A 16,257-nucleotide genomic window follows, 5' to 3' on the forward strand; every position below is an offset into this window, starting at 1 on the left:
GGAAAAAATTGGATCTAGTAAAGGAGAATTGTTAAATCGCCACCTATTTGACTTGGGATGTGTAGGGAGTAAACCCAAATCTGCAACCACTGGTGCATGTTCAGAAATAACAATGGATTCAGTAGTGGAGGACATAAGACTTTGTGCTAGGGATTTATTAAGAAAAATATAGTCTAAATGAGAAAGGGAACCTTGTGGGGACGGGCTTGTCTGTGGCAGCGGCAGGCGCTATCTACTTTTGACCTAAACTAACTTGTAGTCTCTGGCGCTGAGTTAGAGTGCTGGCGAGATCTGATGACTTTTAAAACTATCGTTTTCAAATCTATTAATGTGTGCTGCATTAACTGTTTTGGGGAACATTACAGGGGCTTGAATTACGAGTCGACTTACCTGTGTTGCCCGCCCGTTCCGCCGCGTCCATTGTGGGCGTTTGTTGCGGAGGGTGAGGAGGAGCCCAGCACTTCCGGCTCCACAGGAAGGAGGGCAGCGTTCTAGTTGCGCTGCCGCACTACCTACTTAATGCAGGGAGGATAGCGGCCACTTTGTGGAGACGGGCTTGTCGGTGGCAGCGGCAGACACTATCTACTTTTGACCTAAACTAACTTGTAGTCTCCGGCGCTGAGTTAGAGTGCTGGCGACATCTGATGACTTTTAAAACTATTGTTTTTAAATCTTTTAATGTGTGCTGCATAAACTGTTTTGGGGAACATTACAGGGGCTTGAATTACGAGTTGACTTACCTGTGTTGCCGGCCCCGTTCTGCCGCGTCCATTGTGGGCGTTTGTTGCGGAGGGTGAGGAGGAGCCCAGCACTTCGGGCTCCCCAGGAAGGAGGGCAGCGTTCTAGTTGCGCTGCCGCGCTCTCTACTTAATGCAGGGAGGATAGCGGCCACTTTGTGGAGACGAGCTTGTCGGTGGCAGAGGCAGGCGCTATCTACTTTTGACCTAAACTAACTTGTAGCCTCTGACGCTGAGTTAGAGTGCTGGCGACATTTGATGACTTTTAAAACTATCGTTTTTAAATCTTTTAATGTGTGCTGCATAAACTGTTTTGGGGAACATTACAGGGGCTTGAATTACGAGTCAACTTACCTGTGTTGCCCGCCCCGTTCCGCCGTGTCCATTGTGGGCGTTTGTTGCGGAGGGTGAGGAGGAGCCCAGCATTTCCGGCTCCACAGGAAGGAGGGCAGCGTTCTAGTTGCGCTGCCGCCGTCCCTATTTAATGCAGGGAGGATAGCGGCCACTTTGTGGAGACAGGCTTGTCGGTGGCAGCAGCAGGCGCTATCTACTTTTGACCTAAACAAACTTGTAGTCTCTGGCGCTGAGTTAGAGTGCTGGCGACATCTGATGACTTTTAAAACTATCGTTTTTAAATCTTTTAATGTGTGCTGCATAAACTGTTTTGGGGAACATTGCAGGGGCTTGAATTACGAGTTGACTTACCTGTGTTGCCCGCCCCATTTCGCCCCGTCCATTGTGGGTGTTTGTTGCGGAGGGTGAGGAGGAGCCCAGCACTTCCGGCTCCACAGGAAGGAGGGCAGCGTTCTAGTTGCGCTGCCTCGCTCTCTACTTAATGCAGGGAGGATAGCGGCCACTTTGTGGAGACGAGCTTGTCGGTGGCAGCGGCAGGCGATATCTACTTTTGACCTAAACTAACTTGTAGTCTCTGGCGCTGAGTTAGAGTGCTGGCGACATCTGATGACTTTTAAAACTATTGTTTTCAAATCTTTTAATGTGTGCTGCATAAACTGTTTTAGCGAACATTACAGGGGCTTGAATTATGAGTCGACTTACCTGTGTTGCCCACCCCTTTCCGCCCTGTCCATTGTGGGCGTTTGTTGCGGAGGGTGAGGAGGAGCCCAGCACTTCCAGCTCCACAGGAAGGAGGGCAGTGTTCTAGTTCCCCCTCTCCGCTCCCTACTTAATGCAGGGAGGACAGCGGCCGCGCGCAGCGGGCGCGCCACCAGCGCGCCAAAGGCAAGCCCGTCTGCACCCGTCAGCGGTCGTACGGGGACCGGGGCCAGAACCCCTGCCCTAATTAAGCGCCTTCGAACTCATTATGGGAGAGAGGACCCAATACAGCTCTGCGCCCCATACTGGAGGCTTGTAGACACACTATGGCAGTGACTTAACTCAGAGCTTAACTTTGGGTTCTGTTCCAAATCTTTCAAATCTGCTATAGTTTTTCCCATTCTTAAAAATACTGGTCTGGACCCCTCTTATCCTTCTAATTTTAGGCCTATTTCTCTTCTTCCTTATCTGGGCAAGATCCTTGAAAGCTACGTCACATCTTGCCTGTCCAACTACATCGAGGAGAACCACCTCCTGGCCTCCCATCAGCCAGATTTTCGCCCAGGCCATTCCACGGAGTCAGTGGTCATTGTGGTCCTGGACGAACTTAAAGGAAAAGCTGATATCAATCTCCCCCAGGCCCTGGCCCTCCTCGATCTGTCCGATGCGTTTGACACGGTCGATCATTCATCCTTCTCGACCGTGTCAGTGCAGCGGGCATCCGGGGCACTGCCTTTTCCTGGATTGCGTCCTTTCTTCAGGGCAGGTCCCAAGCGGTTCATCTCTCAGGCTTCTTCGCTCCTTCTCGCTTGGTTACCTGTGGGGTCCCCCAAGGCTCCTCCCTTTCCCCCCTCCTTTTCAATCTTTATATCTACCCTCTTATCATTTCTCTTCTCGAGCTGGGGGTCTCTGTGTATAACTACGCGGATGACCTCCAGCTTGTCTTTGATCTTTCTTCCCCTTCTGTCTCTCTTCCTAAGTTTTGTTCCACCTTAGTCTTTATATCCGAATGGATGAGCATCAATCACTTGAAGCTTTATCCGGACAAGCTGGAGCTTGTCCTCAAGGGTGGTCCCTCTAACCCTTGGTCTGCAGTTCACTGGCCCCCTTCTTTTGGATCCCCCCCTTCACCGGTCTCTTCTGTTTGGACTTTGGGCATCAAGGTCAGCCATGACCTGTCCATGCATGCCCAAGTCAGCTCCGTAGTATCCTCTTGTTTTCTGTCCCTCCGCCTCATTCAGAAGATCTCTCTGTATTTTTCCGCGGATGCCCTCAAAACCATAGTCATGGCTCTTATCACCTCTCGCCTTGACTATGGGAATGGCTTGTATGTGGGCAGACCCGCCTATGAAACCCGCCGCCTTCAGGCCATTCAAAACCAGGCGGCCCGCCTCATCCTTCGTCTTCCCAAATCTTCCCACATCACTCCTGCACTCAAGTCCCTTCATTGGCTTCCTGTGCACCTTAGATCTTTTTTTAAATTGGCCTGTCTGGCCTTTCGTGCCCACACCCACTCAGCTCCCTTCTTTATCGGATCTCTCATCACTCCCCACGTCCCCAGCCGCACTCCCCGCTCCTCCTCTCTTTCCCTCCTCCACGTCCCTCGCTTCCGTAAATCCAGAACGGGCGGCACCCGATTTTCGGTTTTGGCCCCCCGGTTCTGGAACAGTCTTCCCCTGTCTATCCGTTCTATTCCTATCTATGCCCATTTCCGCAAAGCTCTTAAAACTTTCTTGTTTTCCCAGGCATTCCCCTGCTAATTCCCTCGAGCCCCTTCTGTGAGCCTGCTTCAAACCCTCAGCGCCAGGAAGCCGCTTGGCCGCAGTGCGCTTAATTAAGTTCTTTTTTTTCATTTTTCATTTCATTTCAGAAGTTGACAACACTGCTCCTTTAAGGGAATTTGGGAGCAACACAGCCAGGCAGACAGGAAGCTGCTTTTGGGCGGACTACTGAACTGTAGGTCCCTCAGCAAACACAACGTTAAAAACCTCGGAGCATCTCATGGATGATAAGCTCGACATGTTGTTCCTGACAGAAACATGGTTGGGGACAATTCGGACCCTGACATAATAGAGGCCCTCCCCCTTGGATATAATATAGCCAAAATTGACAGAGGAATGGGCAGGGGGGGTGGGATTGCAGTTATTACTAAAGCACCCTACGAATGCACCTCAGACCCCTTACCGGTGAATAGCAGCGCGGCCGGTTGCTTTTTGTTCAAACTTGGCCCGAAGTCGTCAATAGCTGGGATCCTTATTTATAGACCTCATGGAGCTCTTGGCCATTTTAGGACAAGTCTTCAGGAGGGCATTGCTCACTTGCCGATCAGTCGGAACAAGCTTCTTGTGTTGGGCGATCTGAATCTGCACTTTGAAGACCCTTTCACAAAGGAGGCAGCGGAGTTGCGTCAGGATTTGCAGTCTATGCGACTGGATCTTAAATCCTGCTCCCCCACTCATCAGCTAGGCCACTTGCTAGATCCGGTGTTTGCTAGCTGGGAGAGTGTGGAGGTAGGGACTCCGCTGCCAGTTCCCTGGTCAGACCACTTATTGGTGCCTTTTAGCATAGACACAACTGCGGAGAACACACAGAAGGGAGTGACTAACAGCTATCCTTGTAGAAAGTGGAAACACTTTTCACAGGATACCTTTAATAAAGAGCTGAGGGAAGGGTGCCCCCCTGGAGGGTCTAACAGTGAAAGTGCTAGTGAAAATCTGAACAGGCGCATTCTGAAGGCCCTAAATAAAGTGGCGCCGTAACTCCTGAATAAATCTGATATTAGAGCAAGAAAGTCTGCTCCATGGTTTACCCCCTCTTTGCAGAAGGCCAAGGCAGAATGCAAGCATTTGGAAAGGAGCTGGAGAAGGGGTTTTAGAGCACAGGAGAGGTCGCTATACAGAGAAGGACAGAGGAAATATCAAGTTCTACTGAGAGGAGCCAAGGCTGCCCATTACAAAGCCAGAATCGGAGAGGCTGAGAACTCCTCAAAGGAACTCTTTAGAATTTATAAGGAGATCTCTACGGTGGCCTGTTTAAATGCACCTTGCAATGATTCAGTGGGCGAATGTAATAGGGTGGCAGAATACTTCTCTCAGGAGGTGAGGAACATCGATTCGTCATTCACTGGCAATCCGATGAGTGGACTGGATTTTGAGGAATTGTCAGGAGACAGTAAGGCGGGAGTAACACTGGAATATGTTTCGGTCCCCCCTCCTGAGACTTTAAGAAGCATTTGTCTCAGTATTAAATCTGGTTCTCCTAGGGACCCGGCTCCTCCTAAGGTGTTAGGGGAGAGTCTGGAAAGCCTTGAGCCTTACATCAGGCACGTCCTGGAGATTTCTTTTTCATCTCATACGCTGCTAATGACCTGGAAAAGAGCTGTGGTCCTGCCCATTAGGAAAAAACCCACCATCAGCCACGATATTCTTGAAAACTTATGACCTATCTCACTGCTGGCTTATATAGCTAAGGTAGCGGAGAAAGTGGTCAATACTCAACTGATGGCGCACCTGGAGGTGGCTAACCTTTTACACCCCTATCAATCAGGGTTTCGGGTGGGATATTCCACGGAAACCGCTCTACTAAGGGCCACGGAGACCATCAGGCAAGGAGTAGACGCGAGACACACCTTGGCACTGATAATGTTAGATCTCAGTGCAGCGTTCGACACTGTGGCGCATTACACCTTGCTGCAGTGTCTGAAATGAGGTGGTGTCTTGGGTCCTGCTCTAGGCTGGCTGAAATCTTTCTTGACAGGGCGTAGTTTCCAGGTTCAACGTGGGACATTTCAGTCCAAAGAAGTGGCATTGGAACAGGGGGTGCCTCAGGGCTCTCCCTGAGCCCCACTCTGTTCAATTTGTACATGTCTCCCCTGGCAGAGGCGGTACAGGCATTCGGGTGGAGTTAGTCTCCTATGCAGACGATTCCCAGTTCCTGATCTCCCTATCACAGGCACCCTCGGTCGGGGCATCCAACTTTAAGGCATGCATGTGCATGCAGGAGCTTGCCTCCTCGATGAATAAGAACTGCTTAAAGTTGAATGGAGGCAAGACCGAGGTGCTGGTGGTTGGTGGAGACAAATCCAGCTGGACTACAGATTGGTGGCCACAGTGTCTGGGTCCTACCCCTATATCATGCACTGAGGCAAAAAATCTAGGGGTGTGGGTGGATCCTGCCCTCTCTTATGATGGTCACATCCGTCGTTTAGTGGGGAAATGTTTTGGTGTTTTGAAAAACTTTACACAAAACACTAGATCTGCTCCCGCTGGAAGCCAGACAGACGATGACTCATGCCCTTGTTACCTCCCGTCTTGATTACGGGAATGCATTATATTTAGGAGCGTCAGAAAAGAATCTTGGACGGCTACAAGTCCTTCAGAACGCGGCAGCTCGGTTGATTCTGAGGCTGCCCAGAAGGGCGGCGTCTAAGCCAGCCCTAAAGGCCCTGCACTGGCTACCAGTTAAAAATAGGGTGCTGTTTAAATCTCTTCTCATTTGTCATCGTATCCTCTGGGACAAGGCTCTGACATACCTGGGGGACTTGGTCATCAGGTATGTGCCAGGTAGGGCCCTGAGATTGCGGGGGACTGGCCTACTGGCAATCCCTAAGATTAAGAAAGCGAGAATGGGCGGTCACTCATTTCGCTTTCTAGCAGCATAAAATTGGAACAAACTTCTGGCCTGTCTTAGGGTGGAAAGGTCGGAAACTAATTTTAGGAGCCTTCTTAAAACTCAGCTGTTTACTCTTTAGTTGTTGGTAAAAGTCTAGGGTCTGTGTCTCTTTTCTGACAGTCCTTTCTCCATAGCGCGGGGGCACGCCGAGATGGTGTAACCAAGCGCTTTACAAATATCTTTATTATTTTTATTATTAATATTATAGAATATAAAGAATATTCCTCAGCAGTATGATTGTGTAACATCCATGCATCGACTAAACTATTTTGTGAAATAGTGGACTGAAATAGTTTGTGACCTTTGTAGTTAATAACACAAACTGAAAAATTGTGATCAATACAATGATCCATAACCTGGCTGCAGTCACCACTTAAAATAAAAAATGTGTCTTTAAATTGAAGACACTTCTTTGGTATGTTAGGCCAGAATATGTAATCTGGTTGAGTCGGACCATAAACATTAAACACAATTAATGGAAAATTATTAACAAGAAGTATGACAACTAACTAACGGCCCTCCAAATAAATTTTCTGAGAAAATACAGTATAATTTAGACTTTTATAACATGAGAACTACTCCATTCTTCTTTGTAGATGTAGGTGAAGCAAAAACTAAACCAACCCATTTTCGTTAGAACTTTAAGGCTTCTTCTGTAAGATGAGTCTTGTGTAAAAGGGCTAAATCAGGGTTATAGGAAGCTAAATGTGATAAAATTATCTGACTTTTATTAGGATTAACAAAACCCTTCACATTCCAAGATATTACTCTAAATGTGATAAGCAACAAATAAATAGAAAACTATGCAGTCAACAATCTGATAAAGAGAAGAAGTTAAAAAAGAGAGCAAAGAAAAAGAAAATAAAAAATTTAAATGCAAGCTGAAGAAGAGTAAGAGGCAAAAAATAAGAAAAAAATAGAGAAGAAGAAACAAATAGAGCAGTAGAAGACAGTACATGTCAAAATTGACGCCTGAAATGAGTACCTTACAGGAAACAAAAAGGGATAGGGAGTGACGACACACAGGATACAAATAACCAACAAGGGAGAACGCACCACACCAGCAAACCATAAGGAACAGATATGAAAATGATAACATAAGAATCTTAAAGACATGTAAAAAAATTGAGAAGAGTTAGTTCAAGCAAACAATAAAAGTTAAACATGAAGAACTTATGAAGCAGTCAGTGAAAACAACACAGTAGCAATTTGCAAAAGCAGTCAAGTTGAGGAGGAAGGACAAGCAGTGTCAATTGACAAATTGAGCGAGACTGAATATATTTTCTGAGATCTGCTGGATCTTTGAAAGTTGAATTATTGTTTTGAAATGTATCTTTAAATGTGCAAGGATGACAAAATCCATAATGTGCACCCATAGAAGGTTATGCAGGCTGCAAATCTAGAAAGTCTTCTCTACCCTTAGCAATAGCTGTTGAAACATCTTGTTCGAGAGACCGTTTTGCACCAGACCACATAAGTTTCTTCTTAGTTGTAGCTGCCCAGAAGACGTTTTAAAGTTCAGTAAACTTCAAAACTAGTATGATGACACCACGAGATCCTTTTGGAACAGACGAAGACAAGCGAGGACCTAAGCAATGGGTATGCTGAATATTTAAGTTGTATGTATGTATGTATGTATGTATGTATGTATGTATGTATGTATGTATGTATGTATGTATGTATTTATTGCTTATTAAGCGCAACTGTCACCCCCAAGGGTATCCTGGCGCTGAGACCGAACCGTGCATCTATTAAGACAGCTACATTACTCTGGGGAACAGATAAGTTTTGAGGCTCTTTTTAAAAGTGAGCAGATCAGGGCAACTCCTTAATGCCAGGGGGAGGGTGTTCCACATCGTGGCAGCCGCAAAACTGAAAGCGCGACCACCCATTCTCGTTCTGTTAATTTTAGGGACTTTTACCAAGAACGCCGAAGATGATCTTAGAGGTCTGGCTGCCTGATACCAGAGGAAGAGGGTCTGAAGAGGTATTGGTCCCAGTCCATGCAGGGCCCTAAAAACAAGGCAGAGAGCCTTAAACGCAATTCTCTGCTGGACTGGAAGCCAATGTAGATCGGCCAGAGCTGCCGATGAAGAGGCGGACCGTGGTCGAGACAAGGCCAGTTTGGCGGCCATATTCTGTATCCTTTGGAGCTTTAGGATCAGAATCTTCGGGGCACCCAAAAGTAGTGCGTTACAGTAGTCGATCCTACTGAGAATGGAACTACGCACTACCTCGGCTCTGGAGCCCCGTGGAAGAAATGGCAGGATTTTCCGTAAAGCACGGAGCAGACCCATGCATGTTGCTACCGTTTTGTTTACGGAGGCATCAAGCTGCAAGTTGGGTTCGAATAGAACTCCCAGGTTGCGAGCTGACTCTGCCGCCTCCACCGACCCCGGGATGGACACTGGCCAGAAATCAGCCGGTAGTGTACGGGGAGTTCGGTCCAAGGAGCAATGGAGTACCTCCGTTTTTGATCCGTTGAATTGCAACGCATTGGCTCGCAGCCATGCCGCTGTGGCTGCCATACAACGGTGAAAGACATCCCTTGAGATAGTCTCTGAGCCCTCAAATGAAAAAATCAACTGAGTGTCATCGGCATAGTTGACAACAGATATGCCGAATGACTTTATCAGAGCTATCAAGGGACGGAGGTATATATTAAATAGGATCGGACTAATTGCCGATCCTTGAGGGACTCCCTGTTTCACCCGCCTAGTGGCTGATCGGAAAGGTGGTAGTGCCACGGCTTGTTGTCGGTTGTCCAAGTAGGACGTAAGCCAGTCTAGGGCCAGGTCGCATACTCCCGCGTTCCGAAGACGGTCAAGTAAAACTTCATGGTCCACCGTGTCGAACGCGGCCGACATGTCAAGTAGCACCAAAAATGCAGACTTGCCCCTGTCGACTCGCGTTCGCAGATCGTCCAGCACGGTGACCAAGGCTGTCTCGGTGCCGTGCGCTGGCCTAAAGCCATATTGTACAGCATCCAGACACAGATTTGTTTCTAGGAAGTTGGATAAGGCTCTTGTGACCCATCTTTCAAGGACTTTAATCGCAAATGGTAATAGCGAGATTGGCCTGTAATTGGCCGCACAGAGAAGGTCCAGAGAAGCCTTTTTCAACAAAGGTGTTACAATGGCCAACTTCCAGCTATCTGGAACTGACGCTGTGGTCAACGATTGACAGCAGATGGAATGCAGCGGAGGGAAAAGCTCATCTTGAAAGGCCTTCCAGATCTTGTGAGGCATGGGATCCAGCGGTGATCCTGACGATACACTGCTTGCCAAAGTAACAAATTCCTCTAACGAGGGGACGGGGAAGCTGGACAGCTGAGGCATCCCTTCCTTGTTAGGAGCCCAATTGGAGTCCATGTTGCCAGACGGGTCTAAAGGAGAGACTGCGGTTATTACAGATTGTTCGGAATTTTTCAGTCCAGTCAGGATAGTCCTGATTTTCTCCTCAAATGCAAGGGCCAGCGAGTCACATAGTGCCTGTGAGGCCGGGATAGTAGACGCCATGCAAGATGGGTCGGACAAAGTCTTGACCAGTCTGAACAGGGTCTGAGATTTGTTAGAGGCCTTCGCCAGAGTATCTTCCAAGAACTTGGCTTTTGCGGCTCTTAACTGGGCCTTATATTCGTGCAAGGCTGCTTTATAGACTGCCTTATCCTGCTCCCTATATCCTCTCCTCCAAGTGCGCTCCGCCTGTTTACAGCGGAGTTTGGAGTGTCCTAATTCTTCGCTGAACCAGGCGTTTAGGCCCCTGGGCCTGTCTCTTACCTTGCGTAAAGGGGCCAGGTCATCGAGAGATGATACAATATGTTGGCAAAGAGAGGCGTAGCTCTTATCCACATTCTCCTCCATCTGAAAGATGCCCGGTAGGAGTGTGGGTCGAGTCGGTTCCCTAAGGAGGCGACTCCATTGCCGATTCAGCTTCCTGCTGGTCGATTTATTAGGTCTCCATGGGGCAGGCATAAGGAGGGACAGGACGATCATAGAATGATCGGTCCAACCCTGGGCCTCAACCTTCTCTACCACAACCAAGTTCTTATCTGCAAATACCAAGTCTAGTATATGTCCCTTATCATGGGTGGGTACCTGAACCAGTTGAGCAAGCTGGACGTTGCTACATGCTTGACACAGTTCTCGGAAGGCCAAATCATGCGGGCCAGATCGCCAGAGGTTGAAATCACCCAGTACTAGAAAATTGGTATGCGAGTTCGAGAGGTCGTAAATCAAATCAATCAGAGATTGAAGGGCTGTCGTAGGCAGAGAGGGCGGTCGGTAGCATAAAAGACCTGCTACTAATGTACCTCCTTGAGCCGCGATGGAGAAACCCATAAGCTCAAACCCTGTTACCTTCGTAGTCACCAATTCGGTCAAGGATATAGAGTCTCTGAAAATGTAACCTATCCCACCACCCCTGCCTGAAATGCGGGGGGTGTGTCTTATCAGATAGCCTGGCGGGCACGCCCAGCCTAATTCCATGTCACAGTCCTTCGTGGCCCACGTTTCAGTCACGAATAGTATGTCTAGCTGTGACGACTCAATTAATAAGGCGGTCTCAGCGTGGTGCTTTACCAAAGAGCGAGCATTCAACAAGCCGCAAGTCAATGTCTTACGCGGGGTGAGGATGGACTCGGGCTCTGAGTCCTCAGTGGAAGCAGGGCGGGGGTATGTGGGGGCAGGAGCGCCAGAGGCGCCCGGGACGCGAACGGGCGCAAACGGGCTTACCTCTGGCGCACCTCCGGCGCATCTACGGCGCCTCCGCTGCACGCATCCGCTGCGCGTCTGCTTACACATCTTAGTTATAGTATTACGCCGAGCGAACTTCCGGCTGCTCGAGCCTCTAACCCAACCAATATTGCTAGTTAATGGCAAATTCACAAGCTTCTGAAAAAATGAGGAGAAGGAGGAGACAAGGTGTCTACCTCAATTGCTTCTGAAAGACCATATATACATAGGTTATTATGCCAAATTCTATTTTCTAGGTCCTCAGAGAACTTTATCAATAATAAAGCATCCTTCTCCAAAGCTGCAATTTTAAGAAGAAGTTTCTCGCATATCATCAACACATTTCTCCACCAAAGTTATTTTAGTCTCCATAGATGACCACTTATTGGACAAATCTCCTTCAGCACAGTATTAAGAGACAGGAGAAGAGAACTTAAGAGGAGAAGGACGATTCTGTTTGATTCTTTTGTGGTAGAAGAAGCTGACTGCACTTGTAACAGTGGAAGTGACGACCACTCAAGAAGAACCAGGTTGAGCCATATCAGTAGATGCACATGAACCTTCAACTAAAGATACTGTCAATGAACAAGAAGAGTCTGCTATATTCTTCTGAGACACCTTACTGGAATGTAGGGAGTTTCTTTGATCTGCCCATAAATTACACATGCACCACCAAAAAAGTAGAGGTCTCAATATGAATTAAATTGGATAGTTGGATCCAAAAGAATCCTATAAATGTCAATAAAGGCAACGCTTATTGAAAGAAAGCTATAAAAGTTTATTAGTGACTCAACAGGGGGTTCCCTGATCAATACTGAAGATGGCTCAAAGATTATAAACATAAAGTTCAAGCAGTTTTGCTGGGGCCATCACTCTGAAAGAACACGTTGAGCAATTAAAAAAGGTCTTTATAAAAAATACTTCAATCTCAATTAAATTCTGAGGAGAAATGTGCAAATGCAGGAAAAATGTAAAATGGTGGCCAAAGCTGTGCAGGAGATGCCGACAAGAGGTTCCAACACCAAACTGCCATGGAGAAACATCAAATAGTCAGAAAGCCAGTCTCTTAGTTTTTATCTGCACGAAACCAGCCATTTCAGGGACACAACATAGCAGAAGCTGTTAAGAAAAGTGACGGCGGTACCGGCATGTAGTGGAGCTCCGGAAGTAAGAGACCATCTTGAGTGGCCTTCAAGCCACACCTACCCTGCTCAGAGTTTTAATCTTACTGGAGTTTTGGCTGGCAAATTCTAGAAGCAAAAGAAAGCCCATGACCAATGGTGGGTATCCTTTTTCACTGTCATACTGGGAATTTTTAGATTATTTTGGATAGAACCAGTTGAATAACGTTACGCACTCCTGTCCTGGGGACTCTCTTTAGCTCCTGATGTCCCTCAAATCTCTGCAACCACCAGTTGACTTGCTCTCCTGGGCCCACTGCCTTCTTATCTTTTAGCTCCTGAACTTCTTTCAGAACCTCAGCTCCCTAGACAGTGTGGCCTCCCTGTAGCTTCCTGCTCCCACTGCAGTTCTTTGCTAACTAGTAGGTTCTGGAATTCCCATCAACAAGGGCGGCTGGCACACGTAAGAGTGGTGGACCTGGGTGGGGCCTGGTCAGGATAGAGAACAAATTAAATAAAAAGAAATAAAACCACGTAAATTGCACTCACCACATCGCTAATGTGGCGAACACAAGGTAAGTGTTTTTATTAATTTGTTTATGTAATTTTATCTATCCAGTTGTCTGTCGACTCTCCCCCCCCTTCTCTCAGCCCCACTGCCCCACTACTCCTACCAGTGCCGGCTTTGCCTGCCCATCAACCTAACCCTTCCTACAGCTCCTAGCTCTGCTTGCAGCTTCTGGTTCTGCCTAAAGCCATTTGCACTCCATGCTCCTCTAGACATCCATATAGCTCCTGAAATAGGGGGGCTTGCTCCAATTCCTGCCTCCTGCCTGCTTCTATGTGCTCTCCTCACATGCTCTACCACTGCAGGTATTTATTCTTGTCCTCACTGCACTTGTGGAACCCATCCTTATCTGTGCTGCCTCTATACAATCTAGCGTTCTTGCAGCATCAGCCCATGCTACAGCCCAAGATTTTCTTGAAGGATTTGGATCACCTACTACCCTGTTTTGTTGCTGTCCATGCAGATCCTCGCTATCCAGCAGTTTTGGTCTTTTTGCAGCTTCTGGCCTGAAGGATCTCACATGTTCCTTAACACCAAACAGCTCACAGATTCATACGTTATGTACATACCCCTTGCAGTCACTGTCTTCCGTTCAGCTCGTGGTCTCTCCGAAGCATCTGTCCTCCTTTGAGTTCCTGAGTTGATGGATCTCTGAGGAACTTGTGCAATAGGTGCACAAGTGCCCCTCATGCACAAGTCCTTCAAACATCTCACATCAGTCGGTACCATGCCTGATTAGCCCATATCGTACAGTTTTATGCTTTACATTCTGGCGACTCTATGTATGGGATATGCTTACCTCTGTGACCCGATCACACGTTGAGATGTGCTACTCTAAATGTCCTGAACATGTACATCTTCTAAATCAGTAAATAATGGCATGGTGCTCAGAGTGTCAGCAAGGCCTGGGCAGAGGTCTCATATCTCTAATGGACATTCTGCTCTAAACACCTGAGTGAAGAGAAGGCGGGATACATGTTCAAGGGACCATAGAACTGCTATGAGAATTGTAAATGGTGGTGGCCATCTGAAATTCTTAAATAATAAGCTCCTCTTGGTCCATAAAATCCTTACTAGGCATTCACAATACATAGTTCCTGCAGACAGTACTGTGTTGGCAGAATTCAGAAACTTTGCCATCTTTTGTTTCTGGGAATTCGACAATAGACTGATGATCTCAAGTCCTATTCCAGCACAATACTCATGTTAAAGAATATAGACTTTTCACTTGAAAAGTATCCAGGAATTTACAAAGGATTGTGAACTCATATTTCATTTATTAGATTTTTGCACAACATGGCATGCAGTAGGAATAATCATATCTTGTAGTTTGTTTTCCAAGGAGTCATCTATTTGTATTATGATCTTACTTTGTACTTATTGCTTTTCAAAGGAAGTCGTCCATTGAGGATTTCAACTCTATGTAACATCTGTTTTGTTTACATACCAACAATTATTTTGATCAGTCCTTTTTTTCACCATTGTTTTGTTTGTGTGTCATTTTGCCCTGCTTCCAACAGTGACTTAGGTTTATTTCCAGCTCTTCTTTTTAACTTCATTATTTACTAAAACTACAGCTCCCTGGACAATGTTAACAGGCCGCTCGCTCATTTTATCTGTTGCACACTGAATCCTGTGCAGCCACTGCCTCTAAACCAGGCAACCATCATTCGATGATCTTGTTTGTAGTTTTATCATAGCTTTACATTTCAAGATAGGTAACATGTTGGTTCTAAACCTGGCTGCCATGATGGAAATTTAACACTATGTACAATACCGTTGCAAAATGGCCACACACTGCTATGCTTTATTTTATCTGTTATTGCAAGCATATGCTTGCCATGATTTGTTTTGAGTTGTTGTATGTATTTCATTGAGGTTGTGCAGGGGGTGAATGCAAAAATGAGTTAAGGGATGCATGAGCGCAATAATGGTTGACAGAGTGCATGTATGATGACTTAGTGTCAGATGTATGACCCTTTTTAGCCATTGCAAACAGAAAATCGGGCTGTTTGTGACCACTAAAAAGGGTTGTGATATGTACAAACCCTATTTTGCGAGTTTGTAACCTATTACTGACTTGCAGAATAGGGTTTACTTGTCACTATTAGGAAGGAGCGTGCCTTTAAGGAAAACGGGATGCGTTTTAAAAAAAAGAAAGTTGCTTTATTTAAAAAGCAAAAAAGACATGGTGATCTGCTGCCCCCAGCCGGCCACCTTCCCAGTGATAGCAGCCCATTCCCAATGGGTCGCAAATTGCGACCTGCCTCATGAATATTGATGAGGCAAGTAATTTGCGACTCCATTGGGAGCCACTAAATGTGTCTAAGACACATTCGTATATTCGTTTTGCAAGTCGCAAATTTCGAGTCTCAAAAAATCTCAATTTGTGACATGAAAATTGGAAGGGTCATACATCTGGCAATTAGTGCCTGCCCATCACTCACCCAAGAAACACTTTCATTTATAAGCTAGATCTACTAGCATTGCCAAGGTTTGTCTTTATATTTGACATGTTGGTATGCTTACAGGTTAGGGATAAATGATCTCTCCAATAAATTCCGTATCAATTTCTCACACCAAGATTTTCTTGATTTTTGCATATTCCATACTTGCAATTTTACTTCTTGTGGGGACATTTAAGTACTCTGTTTTACTGTTCTGCTGTTTGACTGGTTCATTATGCACATTCTCCTGCAGTAAACAAGTGTTATTCTCAGTGACATCTGTTTACCTTTGTGGGACTTTCTGTTTAGGCAGTGAGGAAGCTGTTACAACTGGCACCAAGACTATGATCTTTGTCCCCCCAAAACCTAGTTGTGAATACCCCTACAGGAATGTAATAAATAATGCTGCCTGCAGTTTTAGACACCAGGTATCTCTATGCTTACAAACACTTTGAATTTATTTGTAGGTTTCTTTCCTGTGGGAGACACTGCGGTAACGTCTCATGAATCTCCTGACCACGCAGCTGTCTTAGTGGAAGATGATGGAACCGGACTTGTCAAGCCACCTAGGAAGTTTAAGTATGTTGGTGAAAAACTAGACCTATGTGAATTTCCTTCAATAATAACTAATTCATGGGTGCAAATTTAGAGCAAGAGTTCCCAGAATTAACATGTATTGAACGGTTCAGCTCCAGGAAACATTAAGCAGTGGTTTTATCTTACTTCCCGAGTTATGCTGTCTGTACCACTACTTGAAATTCCGTATTAACTGTATGTAGTTTAGAAAGTGCTTTCGCCTAGAAACTGACACACAGCTATGCCTGGTATGAGCAGAGGTTCAAGATAGGGCCCGGCCCCTGGTAGTGGTTAAGATAAGACTGGGACAGAAAATAGGCTCAGGTGATAAAATAATAGTGAGCCCATTAG

The 16,257-nt window shown here is 46.3% G+C and overlaps 1 protein-coding gene across 1 annotated transcript in view; it reads left to right on the top strand.

Annotated features, from left to right (window-relative positions):
- Positions 1 to 16,257, top strand: part of LOC147712439 (uncharacterized) — a 172,997-nt gene that overhangs the window by 46,199 nt on the left and 110,541 nt on the right. Inside the window, exon 4 of the mRNA XM_086923112.1 lies at positions 15,798 to 15,909. Coding sequence (XP_086779238.1) covers positions 15,798 to 15,909 — 112 coding nt within the window. The remainder of the gene's footprint in view (positions 1 to 15,797; positions 15,910 to 16,257) is intronic.

Source organism: Lissotriton vulgaris, chromosome 5, assembly GCF_964263255.1.
Source record: "Lissotriton vulgaris chromosome 5, aLisVul1.2, whole genome shotgun sequence".
In the NCBI taxonomy this organism is placed as follows: Eukaryota; Metazoa; Chordata; class Amphibia; order Caudata; family Salamandridae; genus Lissotriton; species Lissotriton vulgaris.